Here is a 23,562-nt window from a genome sequence, read left to right as displayed (position 1 = left end):
ACTGAGGGATTTGGCTGGTGGGAAAAATGCAAGTATAGGTGATCATTGTATCTTTCTCAGACATACTTCCTCTGGCTCCACGCTAAAGACTGTGTACAGCTACAACGGAACATAACTCGGTGAGGGTAACTAACTGCTACTGTATAACTGAATGTATTACCATTTAATTATGTAAATTGATGGTTGGACATTTAACATTCCCCTTGGGAAGCATAAAGTCTTATCTATTATGTTATGTTATATTATATTCTTACAGAATTAAATAGGATATACAAATAGTTAGTATTCTATTCTATTCTGTTCTGAACTCCTGTGTTTCCCTCTTGAAGCTGTGGGCTGATGTTGACTCTGTCTACCAATCTGATGTTGTGGATGGCAGCAGTCACAGAGGAGTCCATACACCAGACTGTTGTTCCACCAGAGGACGGCAACAGCACACATTCCTATGACATCAGAGGTAGAGAACATTGTGTTGTTGAATCTTCTCTCTAGAAAATCTAAGTGAAATACTACAGGGTTGGGTTCAATTCCATTTCAATTCAGTATGTAAACTGAAATGGGAATTCCTTGTTTAAGGGTTCAATTCCATTTCAATTCAGTATGTAAACTGAAATGGGAATTCCTTGTTTAAATAAAGGATCAATAAAATACATTTTCAGTTTACTTTCTGAACTTACTGTATTTAAATAGAATTACCGTCGACTTTGAAATACAACCAACCGACATAACAAAACATCACCTCAGAGTCAAACAATAGTGTTTGATTTTATTTCAGCCCCTGGTGGATCCAGCAGCTGTAACTGCAGCCACTCTGCCTGTGCCGTCTTAGAAAAGGCCTATTACTACCTGTACCCCTTCAACATCGAGTACAGCCTGTTTGCCTCGGCCATGGCCTACGTCATGTGGAAGAACGTGGGCCGCCTGGTAGACGAGCACAACCACCACGCGCTCCATTTTCGCCTGAAGGACGTGCTGGTGGGGCCTGCGGTCGGGCTGGTCATGCTGGTGGCGGGCCTGGGAACCTTTGTCATCTACAAGGTGGATGTGGAGAAGGGGGACCCGAGGAAACGTGACACGGTGCTGATGATACACTACGTGATGAACACGGTGGCTGTGACGCTCATGTCCGTCTCGACCGTGGCTGGTTGCGCCATCTACCGGCTGGACCAGAGGGACCACGTGTCGGGGAAGAACCCCACACGGAGCCTGGATGTAGGCTTGCTGATCGGCGCCTCATTCGGACAGTTCACCATCTGTTATTTCACCATCGTGGCTGTGGTGGCAACGGGGGCCGAGGGCCACCTCAACGCTCTCAACCTGGCTGTCTCCCTGCTCACTGTGATCCAGCTCTGCCTGCAGAACATCTTCATCATCGAGGGCCTGCATCGCGAGCCCTTCCACGAAGACATGCACCAGGCCTCTGTATTCACAAACCCATACGTCCTTCAAGCCCAAGCCCATAGAGACATACACAACCTGCCAGGGACATTCATGGAGACCAAGACGTCCCCGGCCCTCACAGTTCACAGTATGCATGTTGCTCCTTCTGCTCTTTCTAGCTCCCCCCTACCTCAACGCCATAGGCTGACCTGGAAGAGGAGGGCCCTGAAGGAGATCTGTGCATTTCTGCTGCTCTGCAACATCCTTGTGAGTAGCCTACTGAGTACCCACCACTGTCCTTTTCAAAATGGCTCTTTTAAAGGGCTTGTTAACCTAGGATGTTGTCCTTTCATCCAAAACCATTTTTATTAAGTTTGGATGAAACGCCCTACCCACAGGGTACTCACTGGTTGAATCAACTTTGTTTCAATGAAATTACATTGAACCAACATGGAATAGACGTTGAATTGATGTCTGTGCCCAGTGGGTATGTACAGTAGGTCGAAAATAAATGGAAACTACTGAACCATCCCTTTAAATTCACTTTTTTCCCTGTTTGCCTAACTTGCTCATGAGCCAAAAGACTCCCTAGGATTTGTGCAGTACAATACATCATAGTAGAGTATGATCCTAACTAGTATGTTTAAGTTGAAAGATTGGACTGAACATCTTCACTCTGTTTCCGTTGACAGCTCTGGATCATGCCGGCGTTTGGCGCCCGCCCTCAGTTTGACAACACGATTGGAGCAGAGTTTTACGAGTTCACCATGTGGGCGGCTGTTGTGAATATTGGACTCCCCTTCGGAATCTTTTACCGTATGCACTCAGTCGCCAGCCTCTTTGAGGTCTTTCTAACCTCATAAGCTGGCGAATTACAGAAACAATTCTGAAAATGTATAAAGATCATTTTTTTACAATCTGTTTTATTGTTATTCTTTGTTCTGTCCTGAGCATGCACTGAAACATATATAAAGAATAAAATTATATAATACAATTTCATTTTTAAAAGAAATATGTCAATATCAGTGAGCTATTAAACTGTATCTAGTAAACTGTATAAATAGTTTTATATTAATTATAATTGATGATGACTTTGTAATAAATTGCACATACATTTATGTAAACATTTTCTGGGATATGAGTCATTCTTCTTTGTGGCACACTGTAACACAACACAGACCAATCACTGGCACTACTTATTTTTACTATCTCATGAGTTTACAACAACTGACTTACCTGTAACACAATATATTGGGCGGCAGGGTTAGAGCGTTGGACTAGTAACCGGAAGGTTGCAAGTTCAAATCCCTGAGCTGACATTCCGTCATTCTGCCCCTGAACAGGCAGTTAACCCACTGTTCCTAGGCCGTCATTGCAAATAAGAATTTGTTCTTAACTGACTTGCCTAGTTAAATAAAGGTCAAATTAAATATGTTTTATTACCCCATTGATTACAAACATGGTTAAAACTATCATTTTAATCTTATGGACGGTAAGATTTTGCATAGACCAGTCTATGGATGCATATTTCTCCACTCCCGTCCCTCAAGTGGGGGAACGACTGCATTGTTCTTGTTTGAATCGCAGGTTGCCCCTTTAACATTACGTACAGTACACCCAAAACAGTACTTAACCAGTGTTCCCTTCTCTGTATTATCAAAGGTATTCTGGTCTGGCTTCCTCTTTCTGTTCTGTCTACTCTAGATTCCACTGTGTTACATAGCGCAACTAGCCTGGTCCCAGATCTGTTTGGGTTATACAGCTCAACTAGCCTGGTCCCAGATCTGTTTGGGTTATACAGCTCAACTAGCCTGGTCCCAGATCTGTTTGGGTTATACAGCTCAACTAGCCTGGTCCCAGATCTTGTCAAAGTTTGTGGCAAAGCGGCAGATAGACAATTCACACAGCTGTGCCAAGTTGGCAGCTATCTTCTCAACTATCTGCACCAGACAACAACCTGCATTAGTTCCTCTTCTCAACTATCTGCACCAGACAGCAACCTGCATTAGTTCCTCTTCTCAACTATCTGCACCAGACAACAACCTGCATTAGTTCCTCTTCTCAACTATGCCAGTCAGTTGATTAGGGAATGCCTTACAGGTGTGCTGATTAGTAATCCTGCACAGCTGTGTTGGGTGTTGTCTTCGGCTGGCCTGGTGCTGAAGTTAGTGCAGCCTTCCACAGTGCGGAACTGAGTCTACAGTGCTGCAGCCAGTGTCTCTGTCCATGGTGCTGAAGCGAGTGTACCTGCCTACTATGCTGAGGTGGGTGGCTCTGTCCATGGTGCTGCACTGGGAGTCCTTCAGCCACACCTATGCCCATGTCTCTCACGGTGTCACGGTGGCTGGATCTTTTTTTGTAATTTGTAATGGACTGTAGCCCCTGCCAAACGGGCATCGGAGCCTGTGTAGTATGATTCCACCTCATACCTATATTTTTATTTTGTTAGTTTAATGACTCTGCGGAGGTCGTAGCGGGACTTCTTGTTCCTGTCCTCAGCTGTAGCCTCAGGGTTGTCTGCGAAAGCCTTGTGTGCTGTAGCCTGGTCCTTTAGCTTAGCGCCAACCTCAGAGTTAATACAAGGCTTCTGATCGGGGAAGCAGCAAACCTTCACAATGGGAACCGTGTCGCAGATGCATTTCCTTATGAAGCCGGTGACGGAGGAGCTCGTCGATGTTGTCGGCGGAGTATCTGAACATATTTCAATCAGTGCAAACAAAGTAGTCCTGTAGCATAATCTCTGATTCTGATGACCATTTCTCAACGGTGCGAGTCACAGGTACTTCCTGTTTGAGCTTCTGCTTGAAAACAGGAAGCAGGAGTACGGAGTAATGATCTGATTTGACGAATGGCGGACAAGGAAGGGCCTTGTATGCTTGCTAGCTGGTAGAGTAACAGTGGTCTAGGAGATGTGTTGATGGAAGTTGGGCATGACTTGTCATATTGACACTGAATTAAATCACCGGCGACAAGGAAGGCAGCCTCCGAATGTACGTTTTCCTGCTTGTTTAAAGCCTAGTACAGTTTGTTAAGTGCCATCTTGTTATATTTCCTGTCCTGAGGTGGAATGTTTACAACAGTCATGATAACAGCTCAAAACCCATTCAGGAGGTGGAAGGGTTGGCATTTGACCATCAGGTATTCCAAGACAGGTGAGAAATGAGTCGAGACTACCCCTGCACATGAGTCAGCACATCATTTGTTGTTGATGAAGAGGCAAACTCCCAAACTCGCCCACCCCCCCCCCTCGATTTCCCTGACTCTTATATGCTAGTTGAATGGATAATCCATCGAGTTGGATAGCCATTGCAGGTATCTTGTCCGAAAGCCATGTTTCAGAAAAGCATTGAATATTTCAGTTACGAGAGTCCCGTTGGTAGCAAATCCGCGTTTAGAGGTCATACATCTTATTATCAAGTGACTGTACATTGGGCAATAAAATGGAAGGAAGAGGTGGCCGGTTTTACCTTCACCTTGATCTGGTCAGGAATCCCCCTCTCCTGCCTCTCTGGTGTCTGTTTTGGGTTGGAATTACAGAAAGAGACCAGGGCAGATGAGTCCAAGTTCAAGTTCAAGTTGAATCCAGAATTGGGGTAAGTAACTGCAGATCTGATGTTCAGAAGTTATTGTCGGTTATAACAAATGATAGTGGATACATTTTGTGAATATAAAGTAAGATAAATGCCAAAAGAAACACAAAATAGCAGAGTTGGGTCGGAGTTCGCAAAACAGCAGCAACAGCGCCATCTATATTTCCGAAGCCACCCATAAGGCTATGTGAAGTTGTGAAATATCTATGTGCTATTAGTAACAGCAGCAATTGAGTTGATTCCCATGTTTTTCACCTTTCCAGGCATGTTTCGTCAGTGATTACTTCAAGGAAGGGAGGACTTGCACATCATACTTGCACATCATCATCTGCACATCTATCACTCCCGTGTTCATTTGCTAAATTGTAATTACTTTGCTACTATGGCTTATTTATTGCCTTACCTCCTCATGCCATTTGCACACACTGTATATAGACTTTCTTTTTTTCTATTGTGTTATTGACTGTACGCTTGTTTATTCCATGTGCAACTCTGTGTTGTTGTTTGTGTAGAACTGCTTTGCTTAATCTTGGCCAGGTCGCAGTTGCAAATGAGAACGTGTTCTCAACTTGCCTACCTGGTTAAATAAAGGTGTTCTCAGCTGGCCTACCTGGTTAAATAAAGGTGTTCTCAGCTGGCCTACCTGGTTAAATAAAGGTGAAATAAGATAACGGAGGATGCACTTTTAAGGAACATGAATGGGGGAGATGGTTAGACAGCACTGCCATCTACGGTCCAAATGAAGAACAGGAAAAAGAAACAACTCAACTCTGGATCAGAAAATTCTTCTTATGGTCCTTTACTGGTTCCTTTATGAAACATGTATAATATAGTATTATACAGCATAATTCAAGAAAGAAATACTACTTTAAACATCAAACACAGTATTTACAGTCGACAATGCTGATTGCAGAATGACATGCAGACAAATATAACATTGTACATGTAAGATACAGCCATTGATTTTTACACAGTAACATAAAGTCAGTTTGGATGTTTGTTTCTTTCAGTCTGGAACAGACAATAGTGTCCTTTTCAAGTTCCTGAAGAGATACAGTACCTTTAACAGAATGTGACTGGCAGAACGGGTGTTGTATGTGGAGGATGAGGGCTGCAGTAGATATCTCAGACAGGGGGCAGTGAGGCATAAGAGGGTTTTATAAATACACAACAACCAGTGGGTCTTCAAATCAAAGTTTATTTGTCACGTGCCCCGAATACAACAGGTACAGTTGTATACAACCTTTACAGTTGTACAACCAATACAACCTTACAGTGAAATGCTTACTTACAGGCTCTAAACAACAGTGCAGTTTTTTTTACATTTAAAAAGGTATTAGGTGAACAATAGGTAAGTAAAGAAATAAAAACAACAGTAAAAAACAGTAGTGAGGCTATATACAGTAGTGAGGCTATATACAGTAGTGAGGCTATATACAGTAGTGAGGCTATATACAGTAGAGAGGCTATATACAGTAGTGAGGCTATATACAGTAGTGAGGCTATATAGAGTAGTGAGGCTATATACAGTAGTGAGGCTATATACAGTAGTGAGGCTATATAGAGTAGTGAGGCTATATACAGTAGTGAGGCTATATACAGTAGTGAGGCTATATACAGTAGTGAGGCTATATACAGTAGTGAGGCTATATAGAGTAGCGAGGCTATATACAGTAGTGAGGCTATATACAGTAGAGAGGCTATATACAGTAGTGAGGCTATATACAGTAGTGAGGCTATATAGAGTAGTGAGGCTATATACAGTAGTGAGGCTATATACAGTAGCGAGGCTATATACAGTAGTGAGGCTATATACAGTAGTGAGGCTATATACAGTAGTGAGGCTATATACAGTAGTGAGGCTATATACAGTAGTGAGGCTATATACAGTAGTGAGGCTTTTAACAGTAGTGAGGCTATATACAGTAGTGAGGCTATATACAGTAGCGAGACTATATACAGTAGTGAGGCTATATACAGTAGTGAGGCTATATACAGTAGTGAGGCTTTTAACAGTAGTGAGGCTATATACAGTAGTGAGGCTATATACAGTAGCGAGACTATATACAGTAGTGAGACTATATACAGTAGTGAGGCTTTTAACAGTAGTGAGGCTATATACAGTAGTGAGGCTATATACAGTAGCGAGACTATATACAGTAGTGAGGCTATATACAGTAGCGAGGCTATATACAGTAGTGAGGCTATATACAGTAGTGAGGCTATAACAGTAGTGAGGCTATATACAGTAGAGAGGCTATAACAGTAGTGAGGCTATATACAGTAGTGAGGCTATATACAGTAGTGAGGCTATAACAGTAGTGAGGCTATAACAGTAGTGAGGCTATATACAGTAGTGAGGCTATATACAGTAGCGAGACTATATACAGTAGTGAGGCTATATACAGTAGCGAGACTATATACAGTAGTGAGGCTATATACAGTAGTGAGGCTATATACAGTAGTGAGGCTATATACAGTAGTGAGGCTATAACAGTAGTGAGGCTATATACAGTAGAGAGGCTATAACAGTAGTGAGGCTATATACAGTAGTGAGGCTATATACAGTAGTGAGGCTATATACAGTAGTGAGGCCACATACAGTAGTGAGGCTATATACAGTAGTGAGGCTATATACAGTAGTGAGGCTATATACAGTAGTGAGGCTATAACAGTAGTGAGGCTATATACAGTAGAGAGGCTATAACAGTAGTGAGGCTATATACAGTAGTGAGGCTATATACAGTAGAGAGGCCACATACAGTAGTGAGGCTATATACAGTAGTGAGGCTATATACAGTAGTGAGGCTATATACAGTAGTGAGGCTATATACAGTAGTGAGGCTATAACAGTAGTGAGGCTATATACAGTAGAGAGGCTATAACAGTAGTGAGGCTATATACAGTAGCGAGACTATATACAGTAGTGAGGCTATATACAGTAGTGAGGCTATATACAGTAGTGAGGCTATAACAGTAGTGAGGCTATATACAGTAGAGAGGCTATAACAGTAGTGAGGCTATATACAGTAGTGAGGCTATATACAGTAGTGAGGCTATATACAGTAGTGAGGCTATATACAGTAGTGAGGCCACATACAGTAGTGAGGCTATATACAGTAGTGAGGCTATATACAGTAGTGAGGCTATATACAGTAGTGAGGCCACATACAGTAGTGAGGCTATATACAGTAGTGAGGCTATATACAGTAGTGAGGCTATATACAGTAGTGAGGCTATATACAGTAGTGAGGCCACATACAGTAGTGAGGCTATATACAGTAGTGAGGCTATATACAGTAGTGAGGCTACATACAGTAGTGAGGCTATATACAGTAGTGAGGCTATATACAGTAGTGAGGCTTTTAACAGTAGTGAGGCTATATACAGTAGTGAGGCTTTTAACAGTAGTGAGGCTATATACAGTAGTGAGGCTATATACAGTAGTGAGGCTATATACAGTAGTGAGGCTTTTAACAGTAGTGAGGCTATATACAGTAGTGAGGCTATATACAGTAGTGAGGCTTTTAACAGTAGTGAGGCTATATACAGTAGTGAGGCTTTTAACAGTAGTGAGGCCATAACAGTAGTGAGGCTATATACAGTAGTGAGGCTATATACAGTAGTGAGGCTATATACAGTAGTGAGGCTTTTAACAGTAGTGAGGCTATATACAGTAGTGAGGCTTTTAACAGTAGTGAGGCTATATACAGTAGTGAGGCTATAATGGGACTCACTAAATCATTCTTAGATTATTACCAATCCCACAAGATATGACTCCAAACACCCAGAAAAGGCTACTCTCCTTGATGTTATCCTGACAAATAATCTGCTCAGTGAAACCACCTGTCCTGCTTTGTCATAGACTCTTGCTAAAAAACTTTAATGAGCAAGTCTTCCTTCATGACCTGGCCTCTGTAAATTGGTACAGAATCAGCTTGATCTCCTCTGTCAAAGATGCTTGGACCTTATTTTTTGATATTTTCAGTGGTATCGTTAATAAATATGTGCCCATAAAGAAAATAAGAATTAAAAACAGGTTCAGCCCCTGGTTCAACCGTGATCTGGTAGAGTTACTCCACCTCAAGAATTCTATTTGGCAAATCGCTCAGCACAAGCATACTCAGGCTGACTGGCTCTCGTTCAGGCAAATTAGAAATAAGTGCAGTCAGGCTATCCGGAAGGCCAAAGTTAGTTACTTTAAGGAGCAGTTCTCTCTCTGTGGGTCTAATCCCAAGAAGTTCTGGAAAACGGTTAAAGACCTGGAGAATAAACCCTCCTCCTCACAGCTGCCCATGCCCCTTAATGTTGATGATGTGGTTGTTACTGACAAGGAGCACATATCCCTTAATGTTGATGATGCGGTTGTTACTGACAAGGAGCACATGTCCCATAATGTTGATGATGTGGTTGTTACTGACTAGGAGCACATGTCCCTTAATGTTGATGATGTGGTTGTTACTGACAAGGAGCACATATCCCTTAATGTTGATGATGCGGTTGTTACTGACAAGGAGCACATGTCCCTTAATGTTGATGATGTGGTTGTTACTGACAAGGAGCACATGTCCCTTAATGTTGATGATGTGGTTGTTACTGACTAGGAGCACATGTCCCTTAATGTTGATGATGTGGTTGTTACTGACAAAGAGCACATGTCCCATAATGTTGATGATGTGGTTGTTACTGACAAGGAGCACATGTCCCTTAATGTTGATGATGTGGTTGTTACTGACAAGGAGCACATGTCCCTTAATGTTGATGATGTGGTTGTTACTGACAAGGAGCACATGTCTCTTAATGTTGATGATGTGGTTGTTACTGACAAGGAGCACATGCCCCTTAATGTTGATGATGTGGTTGTTACTGACAAGGAGCACATGTCCCATAATGTTGATGATGTGGTTGTTACTGACAAGGAGCACATGTCCCTTAATGTTGATGATGTGGTTGTTACTGACAAGGAGCACATGTCCCTTAATGTTGATGATGTGGTTGTTACTGACAAGGAGCACATGTCACTTAATGTTGATGATGTGGTTGTTACTGACTAGGAGCACATGTCACTTAATGTTGATGATGTGGTTGTTACTGACAAGGAGCACATGTCCCTTAATGTTGATGATGTGGTTGTTACTGACAAGGAGCACATGTCCCTTAATGTTGATGATGTGGTTGTTACTGACAAGGAGCACGTGTCCCTTAATGTTGATGATGCGGTTGTTACTGACAAGGAGCACATGTCCCTTAATGTTGATGATGCGGTTGTTACTGACAAGGAGCACATGGCTGAGCACTTTATCCACCACTTCATTCCTTTTAAGATGACACCATCTATCTTTTCATATATGTGCAAATCTTTCTGAAACAGAAAATGGACACAATTCAATATATCAGTCAACAAGGAGGTAAGAATATAGTCTGTAAGAACATGTTGAAGGCTGGATGTATTGGCTGAAGATGACTGAACTGCTCACTTTTTATTTGTTTGTTTTATTTAACTAGGCACGTCAGTTAAGAACACATTCTTATTTACGTTGACGGCCTACCCCAGCCAAACCCGGACGACACTGGGCCAATTGTGCACCACCCTATGGGACTCCCAATCACAGACGGATGTGACAGCCTGGATTCAAACCAGGGACTGTAGTTACACCTCTTGCACTGAGATGCAGTGCCTTAGACCACTGCACCATTCAGGATAATTCATTTAACAGGTGTGGCCGTGCCTCTTAAAAACTTGATCTGACGTCTCTAAACAAGTTATGTATTTTATAGGGATAATCAAGGTGGTCAGCTGATTTGCCTAAGGTGTTTGTCTTCGATTTCCTGTCAACCTCAGGGCCATTCAGAGTCATAAAGAAAGGGGGTGAACAGATGAGCTATTGTCCCTAGTGGCCTTTATGGCCCCATCATATAATGAAGCCAACATTCCAGCTCTGTTAAACCACTTCAGGACATGAAGGGTGATGCTGGTTCCTGTGTTAATGTGTAATTGTAAATTACCCCCCATTGTGGTCTATGGTTCGTATCCCTCGTGGTCTATCGTTACAGCAGGAGCATGATGGGCGGGGCACTGCTTCTGATGATAAACAATGTCATATCACGGATGGGCTTGACATTGATGATGAAATGAGGTTAGAAGCTGGGTTACGGGAAGGAGGGACCTCCTCATGCAGGCAGAGCCTTTGAGTGGACGGTTAGGTGTTCACACAACTCTGATCAGAACAGACATACTTTCTGAACTCATTAGATTTTCTACCTTTGTATAGGATATGACATTTTGAACAGAGCGAGCTTGGATTGTAACAAATCACAAACAAACTGTGGACTAGACCTTTGCAGAATGAGAAACATCATGCACTTGACCTTTGGCTTCTTTTCATGCGAATCCAGCAAGATGACATCTGATCCTGAGATGGCAGTTGAGGAGGGCTACATATCCCCCCCGCCCACCCTCCCTTCCACCCAGTGTTCCATCCACTTGGGAGTCCAGGCGGGGAGTATGAGGAGGGGGAGCGACGTCTTCTCGACCAGCAGGGGCATGGTGAGCGAGAGGGGCCGTAACCGCAGCTGGCTACTCTCTAGCATCATCACTTTCAACGTCCTGATCCTAGGTATTGCTCTGGTCAGTGGCAGTGTCTTCAACAACGTTAAGATCAACGCCATCAACCTGCAGATCTTCCTCATCATCCTCGTCATCCTCACCACTGCCTGGATGCTGTACTACACCATCTACACATCCAGGGAAGATCATGCCGTGCTCTACAAGGATAGCTATGCCGGGCCTGTGTGGCTCAGGGGTAAGAGAAGACACATGCTTTTCTGATCTTCGTTGTCTACAGCTGCTAAATTCCAGAAACTTTTCCAGAGTTCACAGTTTTTGTTTTTTCCCTGAAAATCACTGGAAATAAATAATCTCTCTCTCTTTTAAAATCACTGGACATCAATAATCTCTATCTTTCTGTTAAAATCACTGGAAATTAATCATCTCTCTTTCTGTTAAAATCACTGGACATTAATAATCTCTCTCTCTGTTAAAATCACTGGACATGGTATCCAAGAGTACATCTGACTCTGGGGAAGTAGTTGGCCCTGGCCTGCTGCTGTCATCTCTCTCTCTCTCTCTCTCTCTCTCTCTCTCTCTCTCTCTCTCTCTCTCTCTCTCTCTCTCTCTCTCTCGCTCTCTCTATGAAAAGCCAACTGACATTTACTCCTGAGGTACTGACCTGTTGCACACTCTACAACCACTGTGATTATTATTTGACCCTGCTGGTCAACTATGAACGTTTGAACATGTTGAAGAACAATCTAGCATTCATGGCCATGTACTCTTATAATCTCCACCCAGCACAACCAGAAGTGGACTGGCCACCCCTCAGAGCCTGGTTCCACTCCAGATTTCTTCCTAGGTTCCTGCCTTTCTAGGGAGTTTTTCCTAGCCACCGTGCTTCTACAACTGCATTGCTTGCTATTTGGGGTTTTAGACTGGGTTCCTGTTCAGCACTTTGTGACATCTGCTGATGTAAAATGGGATTTATAAAGACATGTGATTGATTGATTGAAGTAGATTAAGGGCCTCATTGCCAAAATGCCAGAGCATCCATTTAATAATATTTATTTCTGTTAAAATCACTGGACATGAATAATCTCTCTTTGGATTGGGGAAGAGTTCTATTCTAATAGGATATAATTCACTGTACCTAGACAAAGGTTTACATTCACCCATTGTTTTTAATGAGTGAGATTATTTCTACTTGGATTTCATTGTTTTTTTCTCTAGGTGGACTGGTGCTGTTTGGCTTATGCAGTCTGATTATGGACGTGTTTAAGATTGCTAACTACGTAGGCTACCTGCACTGTGACTCTGCTGTGAAGATAGCGTTCCCTGTCGTACAAGCTGTATTCATACTTGTCCAGGTAAGAACACAAGTTCTGACATCTCAAATGGAGCTTCCATTAGGTGATATGACATTAAGGAAACCACTGAGGGATTTGGCTGGTGGGAAAAATGCAAGTATAGGTGATCATTGTATCTTTTTCAGACATACTTCCTCTGGCTCCACGCTAAAGACTGTGTACAGCTACAACGGAACATAACTTGGTGAGGGTAACTAACTGCTACTGTATAACTGAATGTATTACCATTTAATTATGTAAATTGATGGTTGGACATTTAGCATTCCCCTTGGGAAGCACAAAGTCTTATCTATTATGTTATGTTATATTCTATTCTTACAGAATTAAATAGGATACACAAATAGTTAGTATTCTATTCTATTCTGTTCTGAACTCCTGTGTTTCCCTCTTGAAGCTGTGGGCTGATGTTGACTCTGTCTACCAATCTGATGTTGTGGATGGCAGCAGTCACAGAGGAGTCCATACACCAGACTGTTGTTCCACCAGAGGATGGCAACAGCACACATTCCTATGACATCAGAGGTAGAGAACATTGTGTTGAATCTTCTCTCTAGAAAATCTAAGTGAAATACTACAGGGTTGGGTTCAATTTCATTTCAATTCAGTATGTAAACTGAAATGGGAATTCCTTGTTTAAGGGTTCAATTCCATTTCAATTCAGTATGCAAACTGAAATGGGAATTCCTTGTTTAAGGGTTCAATTCCATTTCAATTCAGTATGTAAACTGAAATGGGAATTCCTTGTTTAAATGAAGGATCAATAAAATAGAATACATTTTCAGTTTACTTTCTGAATTTACTGTATTTAAATAGAATTACCGTCGACAATGAAATACAACCAACCGACATAACAAAACATCACCTCAGAGTCAAACAATACTGTTTCATTTTATTTCAGCCCCTGGTGGATCCAGCAGCTGTAACTGCAGCCACTCTGCCTGTGCTGTCTTAGAAAAGGCCTATTACTACCTGTACCCCTTCAACATCGAGTACAGCCTGTTTGCCTCGGCCATGGCCTACGTCATGTGGAAGAACGTGGGCCGCCTGGTAGACGAGCACAACCACCACGCGCTCCATTTCCGCCTGAAGGACGTGCTGGTGGGGCCTGCGGTCGGGCTGGTCATGCTGGTGGCGGGCCTGGGAACCTTCGTCATCTACGAGGTGGACGTGGAGTCGGGGGACCCGGGGAAACGTGACACGGCGCTGGTGATACACTACGTGATGAACACGGTGGCTGTGACGCTCATGTCCGTCTCGACCGTGGCTGGTTGCGCCATCTACCGGCTGGACCAGAGGGACCACGTGTCGGGGAAGAACCCCACACGGAGCCTGGATGTAGGCTTGCTGATCGGCGCCTCATTCGGACAGTTCACCATCTGTTATTTCACCATCGTGGCTGTGGTGGCAACGGGGGCCGAGGGCCACCTCAACGCTCTCAACCTGGCTGTCTCCCTGCTCACTGTGATCCAGCTCTGCCTGCAGAACATCTTCATCATCGAGGGCCTGCATCGCGAGCCCTTCCACGAAGACATGCACCAGGCCTCTGTATTCACAAACCCATACGTCCTTCAAGCCCAAGCCCATAGAGACATACACAACCTCCCAGGGACATTCATGGAGACCAAGACGTCCCCGGCCTTCACAGTTCACAGTATGCATGTTGCTCCTTCTGCTCTTTCTAGCTCCCCCCTACCTCAACGCCATAGGCTGACCTGGAAGAGGAGGGCCCTGAAGGAGATCTGTGCATTTCTGCTGCTCTGCAACATCCTTGTGAGTAGCCTACTGAATACCCACCACTGTCCTTTTCAAAATGGCTCTTTTAAAGGGCTTGTTAACCTAGGGTGTTGTCCTTTCATCCAAAACAGTTTTTATTAAGTTTGGATAAAACTTGGGCCTCCTGAGTGGCACGGTGGTTTAAGGCACTGCATCACAGTTCTAGCTGTGCCACTAGAGATCTTGGTTTGTGTCCATGCTCTGTGGCAGCTGGCCGCGACTAGGAGACCCATGAGGCGGCGCACAATTGGCCCAGTGTCGTCTGGGTTTGGCCGGCAGGGATGTTCTTGTCCCAACGCACAATAGCGAATCCTGTGGCGGGCCGGGAGCAATGCACTCTGACACGGTCGCCAGGTGTACGGTGTTTCCTCCGAAACATTGGTGCGTTTGGCTTCCAGGTTAAGTGGGCGTTGTGTCAAGAGGCAGTGTGGCTTGGCTGGGTTGTGTTTTTGGAGAACGCACAGCTCTCGACCTTCGCCTCTCCCGAGTCCGTATGGGAGATGCAGCGATGGGACAAAACTGTAACTACCAATTGGATACCACGAAATTGGGGAGAAGCATTTGGAATAAACGTCAACACCCTAGGTACTTCGAAAATAAGATGAAACTTCTGAACCGTCATTTAAAGTAAAACAAATATATGTTTCCATAACTTGCTCATGAAAACGGGGTTACTGGTTATTTCTACAGTACAATACATCATAGTAGAGTATGATCCTAACTAGTATGTTTAAGTTGAAAGATTGGACTGAACATCTTTACTCTGTTTCCGTTGACAGCTCTGGATCATGCCGGCGTTTGGTGCCCGCCCCCAGTTTGACAACACGATTGGAGCAGAGTTTTACGAGTTCACCATGTGGGCGGCTGTTGTGAATATCGGACTCCCCTTCGGAATCTTTTACCGTATGCACTCAGTCGCCAGCCTCTTTGAGGTCTTCCTAACCTCATAAGCAGGCGAATTACAGAAACAATTCTGAACTATTTTTTTGTATAATATTTTGTATTAAATATTATAACATGTTTTATTTTATTCCCACAACAAATACAAATGTATACATATGAACAACCATTTACAGCCGCACAGAAACAACAACTACATCTCATCTGCCCAGACCTGCATGCTCACATGCCCATCCCTAGGACAACAACTATGTCTCAACTGCCCAGACATGCATGCTCACATGCCCATCCCTAGAACAACAACTATGTCTCACCTGCCCAGACATGCAAGCTCACATGCCCATCCCTAGAACAACAACTACGTCTCATCTGCCCAGACCTGCATGCTCACATGCCCATCCCTAGTGCCTGAATTTTTGTTTGCCAATTGCCTTAAATTGTACCAATTTGTTTTTCTCTGTGGCCCATGCTATTTCAACATTTCAATAATATATCATTAGATTTTTCCATTGTGTTAGTGATGGTGGATTGATTTCTATGTTTTTTGTATACATATTTTCAAGATGAGTGATGAGAAGAGAATCTTCCAGCCCATTGGGTATCTCACTACCCCCCCATATGCCATGTCTTGAAATGTCCAGACAGACGGATTAAAAGTAAGTTTACATTGTAATACTTCTGACAGCCAATTTTCTAGCTCCGCCCACAACTTTTGGACTTTATAGCATTCCCAGAAAGCATGGATTATTGAGTTATTATTAATTTTACACTTAAGACATGACTCTGCCCTTGTGCTGAAAAATATGTGAATTCTCTCTCTTGTATCAAAAATATCTATACGTTAATTTATACTGGATTAAGCATCATTTCGTTAGTTATGTTCCAACTTTCCCTCCTTCTTGTGTCAACGTCAATTCTTTTTAATTCTTGGTTCCTAGAGCTTGTGTTTTTTTTCTAGGAGATAGTCAGTTGGATAGGCTCTCTGCAAGGTTTTCTTCCCTCTATCATATGAACATCATTTTCGGATTTTTTTTTTTTTAAAGGTTGCTCTGAAGTCCAAACGATTTCAAATTGCATTTTTTTACATGTAACTTCTAAGTTGCATGTATTTCAAAACATCTACATTGGTTAGTCCAAACTTACTTTTTAATGATGTCATTTCTTTCCTGTTACCAAGTCATTTACAGTTTCTATGCCTTTAGTTTTCCATGTGGACCAATTTATCGGTGAATTCTGAAAAGCTTTTCCAAGAGTTGTTCCATAAGGTTGTGTTTTTAGGGAGTGATGTTGGTTCTTGTAGAATACGTTACATTTTCTTCCATATTGTTATATTGTTCTTATCTGTGAAGTTGTTAACGTTCTTAGCTTTATCCTTTGAAAATAAACATGTAGAACAATTCCGGGGATGAGCATTCGCATCTTCAATATTTACCCATTGTTCATCTTTAGTGTATTCAACTAAATGTCGCAAGTAAAAGCCTTGCGTAGCGAGTTGATACAATTCCAAGTCTGGATGGTTAAAACCAGCCTCAAATTTAGGAAGATGGAAAACTTTCCTTACTATTCTATGAATTTTATTTGCCCATAAAGTCTGTAATGACCGAGTATACACTTAAAAAAAACGTATTCGCCACGGTAATTGGTATTACCGAATATAAATACAAAAACTTTGGGAGCCATGACATTTTGAAGAGGTTTATTCTACCTGTAAAATGTATGGGAAGATTGTTCCATTTAATTAGATCTGCTTTCATATTGTTGAGTAATGGAATAAAGTTATCTTTATACATTTGTTGTTCGTTGTCACTTATTAAGCAGCCTAAGTAAAAAAACAACAACTGTCGTCCACTTAAAGGATTGCTATAGATCATGAGTTATTATTTTTCTATTGCCATTATTTCATTTTTTCCCGGCTGATTAAAGTATTCTTAGGAAAGGGGGCATTGAGTTTTTAATATCGGTATTATAACCCTTATTATTTTATTGTCACAATTTATTAAACTTTCCAGTAATGTTTTCATGGTATCCAATTGGTAATTACAGTCTTGTCTCGTCGCTGCAATTCCAGTACGGACTTGGGTGTGTCAGCACCGTGTCAGCACGTATTGCGCCCGGGCCGCCACTAGAGCACGATGGGACAAGGACATCCCTGCCGGCCAAACCCTCCCTAACCCAGACCACGAGCCAATTGTGCGTCCCCCCACCTGTCTACAGGTCGCGGCCGGCTAAGTCAAGCCTGAACTCGAACCACAGCTAGAGATCAATGCAGTGCCTTAGACCACTGCGGCACTTGGGAGGACCTAGATTTTCCTAGTTTTAATGTTTGAAATAACAGTTTGATACATGGAACTAGGAAGTACTGAATTGAGTGACGTACACTACCTGTCAAAAGTTTTAGAACACCTACTCATTCAAGGGTTTTTCTTAATTTTGTATTATTTTCTACATTGTAGAATAGTAGTGAAGACATCAAAACTATTAAATAACACATAAGGAATTATGTAGTAACCAAAAATATATTTTATATTTGAGATTCTTCCAATAGCACCCCTTTGCCTTGATGGGCGGGGAGTCTGGGTGCTTTCCGGGTGCTCTGTATATTCATGTCTGTCAAGTTATTGTTAAATGTCAAATGTAATTCAATTGCATTGTTGTTATATAGTAAAAGAAAACCATATAAACTCGAATAATAAAGAAAGATGGTCATACCATGGATCATTTAGCTATTTGATTAAGAATTTAAATATATATATATATATATATTTAACAAATATTTAAAAAATGATTTGATAAAATATTGAATTTGGCCTTCACTACTATCAAAACACATGGAAAAAGACAGTCAAAACATGGATCATAAGTCATAAGGTTTTGGTGTGTCTGTCCTATGTCTAGGACATACGTAGGACATACGTAGGACATACGTAGGACAAACCTCAGGAATTATTGGTAGGGGGGGGGGGGGGGGGGGGGGGGGACAAAACTACCTCCATACTTCCATTCATGTTTTAAAACCGGTTAGCTTCAGACGATTCCAGTGACACTTGTGGGGGTCGTAGTCGTGAGAATCATCTTTCCATAGGGTGGTCATATTAGTTTGAAGACCGTCTCAGGATGTCTCATCTTTCCATAGGGTGGTCATATTAATTTGAAGACCGTCTCAGGATGTCTCATCTTTCCATAGGGTGGTCATATTAATTTGAAGACCGTCTCAGGATGTCTCATCTTTCCATAGGGTGGTCATATTAGTTTGAAGACCGTCTCAGGATGTCTCATCTTTCCATAGGGTGGTCATATTAGTTTGAAGACCGTCTCAGGATGTCTCATCTTTCCATAGATTGGTCATATTAGTTTGAAGACTGTCTCAGGATGTCTCATCTTTCCATAGGGTGGTCATATTAGATTGAAGACTGTCTCAGGATGTCTCATCTTTCCATAGGGTGGTCATATTAGATTGAAGACCGTCTCAGGATGTCTCATGGTCTGCCCCCTGTTCACTGCAGATGCGGAAGTGCGAAATCGGCAGATTGAGAAGCAGTATTTGTGTTACATAACTCAACTAACCTGGTCCCAGATCTGATTGTGTCTTGCCAAGTTGACAGTATTTTGTGTTACATAACTCAACTAACCTTGTCCCAGATCTGTTTGTGTCTTGCCAAGTTGACAGTATTTGTGTTACATAACTCAACTAACCTTGTTCCAGATCTGTTTGTGTCTTGCCAAGTTGACAGTGTTTGTGTTGTCATGACAAAGTTAGTGGCAGATAGACAATTCACACAGCCTTGCCAAGTTGGCAAGACAGCACAAACAAGATCTGGGACCAGGCTAGGACTGAACATCACATCCTCCTGAAACGACCTGCATTTGTTTATTTTCTCAACTATCTGCACCAGACAAAATGTGTATAGTTGTGCTGATATAGGTGATGTTTTGTGACACTACAATTTATTTCCCCAAGACACCAATAAGGCTGTGCAAAATTGTGAATGATCTACATGACATTATTAAAGGTGAGGTCATTGGGTTGATTCCCACAAGACTTTCACCTGTTCAGTCATGTTATTTATCAGTGATTACTCCAAGGAAGGGAGTAAGGAAACTCATATGGAATTTGAATAGGGCCTATGGTTGGCTCCCTCATGTGAATACACAGGGATAACAACTTCCACCTATGGACTAGATAATGAAAAGCAGAAAAAAGTACAACTACTGTGTAAAGACATGCCACAAGACATACCACTGCTCCTAGCAGACCTTGGTTAAGCAAAGCAAACATCTGTTCCTCACATACTCCCTTTAAATAACTTAACTTGAAAAACAAAGGGATAAAAAAAAAACTCTTGAGATGCCGTAACAACATCATAGCCAGTATACACTTCCTCAAAATAGTCAGAATAATTCTAAGATAAATCCACATTTTTTTGCAGAGGAGGTCTCAGTCATGCAGCTGTACATCTAAACGAAGATGTTTGGTGAAGTAAGTAATAAAAAAAAAAAGAAAACTAGTTGTGTCTCATTGAATGAATCCCGTCCATAGTTCCTACTCCTATTAGGAGTAGTACTGTTGACCAATCACCGACGAAGGGGGCGTAGACTTCGGCTACCGAATTTTGACTTGCCTCAAGAAAACAAATGTGCTCAAAATGAAACTAATAAAAAAAATCACAGAATGTAATTAGAAATGTGCATGAGTTGTTGACTGGGAAGCATGCGACAGGCTTTCCATATCAGACAATTCTATATGACATCTTATGGTTCCTTCAAATGCAATACGATTGTAATGTCTATCAACAATGACAAGCCACCGGGGTCTGACAACTTGGATGGAAAATGGCAGAATAAAAGCAGACGATATTGCCACTCCTATTTGTCATTCCTTCAATCTAAGCCTACTAGAAGGTGTGTGCCCCCAGGCCAGGAGGGAAGCAAAAGTAATTTTTCTACCCAAGAATAATAAAGCCCCCTGTCCTGGCTGAAATAGCCGACCAATCAGCCTTTTACCAACCCTTAGTAAACTTTAGGGAAGCACGCTTAAAGGGAAGGGCATTCAACAAGCATGGCACTTACACAAATGACTGATGATTGGCGGAAAGAAATTGAAGATACAAAGATTGTGGGAGCTGTTTTGTTAGACTTCAGTGTGGCTTTTGACATTATTGATCATAGTCTTCTGCTGGAAAAACGTATGTGTTATGGCTTTACGCCCCCTACTATTGTCACGCCCTGACCTTAATTATCTTTGTTTTCTTTAGTATTTTGGTCAGATCAGGGTGTTGCTAGGGTGGGTATGTTAGTTTTTGTATTGCCTAGAGGTTTTTGTATATCTAAGGGGTTTTGTAAGTCTAGGTATATGGTGGCCTGAATTGGTTCCCAATCAGAGGCAGCTGTCTATCGTTGTCTCTGATTGGGGACCATATTTAGTTAGCCATTTGCCATAGGGTATTTGTGGGTTCTTATTCTATGTTTAGTTTCCTGTCTGCACTACTCATATTTGCGTCAAGGTTCATTATGTTAGTTTGTTCAGTGTTCTTTCTTTATGAAAGAAGTATGTAGGCTTACCACGCTGTGCCTTGGTCTCCTCCATACGACGACCGTGACAACTATATTGTGGATAAAGAGTTACTTGTCAAACAGAACACAGAGGGTGTTCTTTAATGGAAGCCTCTCCAACATAATACAGGTAGAATCAGGAATTCCCCAGGTCAGTTGTCTAGGCCCTTTACTTTTTTCAATCTTTACTAATGACTAATACCACTAGCTTTTTAGTAAAGCCAGTGTGTCTATGTATGCGGATGACTCAACACTCTACACATCAGCTACTACAGTGGGTGAAATCACTGCAACACTTAACAAAGAGCTGCAGTTAGTTTCAGAATGGGTGGCAAGGAATAAGTTCTAAATATTTTTAAAACTAAAAGCATTGTATTTGGGACAAATCATTCACTAAATCCTAAACCTCAACTAAATCTTGCAATAAATAATGTGGAAATTAGGCATGTTGACCAACTGTCATGGTCAAAACATGTTGATACAATAGTAGCTAAGTCTGTCCATAATAAAGTGCTCCTCTGCCTTTTTAACAACACTATCAACAAGGCAGCTCCCACAGGCGAGTTTTGTCGCACCTGGACTACTGTTCAGTCATGTGTTCAGGTGCCACAAAGAGGTTACTCTGAAAACTACAATTGTCTCAGAACAGGGCAGCATGGCTGGCCCTTAAATGTACAGGAAGAGCTAACATTAATAATATGCATGTGATTCTCTCATGGCGGCTCAAAGTGGAGGAGAGAATGACTTCATCACTAATTGTTTTTGTAAGAAGAGTTGACATGCTGAATGCACTGAGCTGTCTGTTTAATATACTAGCACACAGCTCGGAAACCCATGCATACCCCACAAAACATGCCACCAGAGGCCTCTTCACAGTCCCCATGTCCAGAACAGACTATGGGAGGCACACAGCTCGGAAACCCATGCATACCCCACAAAACATGCCACCAGAGGCCTCTTCACAGTCCCCATGTCCAGAACAGACTATGGGAGGCACAGTTTTATGTAGAGCCATGGCTACATGGAACTCTATTCCACATCTGGTAACTGATGCAAACAGTAGAATCAGATTTAAAAAGCAGGTAAAAATACACCTAATGGAAGAGTGGGGACTGTGAAGAGACACACACAAAGGTACAGACACACACTTCCACATAGTAAGATACACTCTACACACAGGTACATATGGATTTTGTCATGTAAATATGTGGTAGTAGAGACCTGAGGGAACACACTTAATATGTGGTGAAAAGCGTTATGAAATGTAATGTCATTAAATATTTTAAATTGTATATAACTGCCTTAATGTTGCTAGACCCCAGGAAGAGTAACTGCTGCCTTGGGAGGAACTAATGGGATCCTTAATTAATTAATACAAATAAAATAATTGAAAGGCTTTGCTGGTTCCTTTATGAATAATTTATAATATAATATTCTGTATAATTCAAGAAAAAAATACTACTTTAAACATCAAACACAGTATTTACAGTCGACAATGCTGATTGCAGAATGATATGCAGACAAATATAACAATGTACATGTACGATACAGCCATTGACTTTTACACAGTAACATAAAGTCAGTTTGAATGTTTGTTTCTTTCAGTCTGGAACAGACAATAGTGTCCTTTTCAAGTTCCTGAAGAGATACAGTCCCTTGTCACATTGCCACTTTACAAAGAACACAGCAGTAAGGTCTCAATGGAGGAAGTGCAATTTCACAACATGACACGTTCTCACTTTAATGTGTCAAATACAATTCATGTGAAATAGCAATGCCATCCAATAATATTTTAGGCTGCTAACTAAAAGCGTAATTTTGACACTTTATAATACATTTCATGAATAAGCAACAGTAAACATTTCTGTATTTAGAAGCATTGGAATTCCTACAAATGTATAATAATTTCTGAACATGTATAAGTTTATATAATGTCTTCATAAAGGTCATATAATAAAGTGTAACCAATGTCTCCCATACTCTCTCCATCACTCTCTCCATCACTCTCTCCATCACTCTCTCCATACTCTCTCCATCACTCTCTCCATACTCTCTCCATCACTCTCTCCATCACTCTCTCCATACTCTCTCCATCACTCTCTCCATCACTCTCTCCATCACTCTCCATCCACTCTCTCCATCACTCTCTCCATCACTCTCTCCATCACTCTCTCCATCACTCTCTCCATCACTCTCTCCATACTCTCTCCATCACTCTCTCCATCACTCTCTCCATACTCTCTCCATCACTCTCTCCATCACTCTCTCCATCACTCTCTCATCACTCTCTCCATCACTCTCTCCATACTCTCTCCAACACTCTCTCCATCACTCTCCATCCACTCTCTCCATACTCTCTCCATCACTCTCTCCATCAAAGCTGATTTTCACACAGAGCTTTAACATGGAGTCCATGAATAGGAAGGGAGACGGAAAGACAGTTTGCTTG

The 23,562-nt window shown here is 42.0% G+C and overlaps 2 protein-coding genes across 6 annotated transcripts in view; both read left to right on the top strand.

The window, feature by feature from the left end:
- The window catches only part of LOC110487082 (proton channel OTOP2), a 30,413-nt gene extending 27,894 nt beyond the window's left edge, over positions 1-2,519 (top strand). For 3 of the 5 annotated variants that reach the window (XM_036939208.1, XM_036939209.1, XM_036939212.1), the window contains 4 exons: positions 61-119; positions 330-457; positions 776-1,647; positions 2,073-2,519. In XM_036939208.1, coding sequence (XP_036795103.1) covers positions 61-119; positions 330-457; positions 776-1,647; positions 2,073-2,243 — 1,230 coding nt within the window. In that variant the 3' untranslated portion in view covers positions 2,244-2,519. The remainder of the gene's footprint in view (positions 1-60; positions 120-329; positions 458-775; positions 1,648-2,072) is intronic. The other 2 variants (XM_036939210.1, XM_036939211.1) reach the window with 1 other exon arrangement.
- Positions 2,520-11,469: 8,950 nt separating this feature from the next.
- LOC118937833 (proton channel OTOP2-like) lies at positions 11,470-15,613 on the top strand. Its single transcript, XM_036939549.1, has 6 exons — positions 11,470-11,773; positions 12,754-12,890; positions 13,016-13,074; positions 13,285-13,412; positions 13,789-14,660; positions 15,443-15,613. Exons 1-6 carry the CDS (start codon positions 11,476-11,478, stop codon positions 15,611-15,613), a joined length of 1,665 nt encoding a protein of 554 aa, XP_036795444.1. The 5' UTR covers positions 11,470-11,475.
- The last annotated feature ends 7,949 nt before the right edge of the window (positions 15,614-23,562 follow it).

The sequence above is a fragment of the Oncorhynchus mykiss genome, chromosome 12 (genome assembly GCF_013265735.2).
Source record: "Oncorhynchus mykiss isolate Arlee chromosome 12, USDA_OmykA_1.1, whole genome shotgun sequence".
Classification (NCBI taxonomy): Eukaryota; Metazoa; Chordata; class Actinopteri; order Salmoniformes; family Salmonidae; genus Oncorhynchus; species Oncorhynchus mykiss.
The sequence above is the reverse complement of the archived record's forward strand: the minus strand, read 5'-3'. Positions and strand labels throughout refer to the sequence as shown.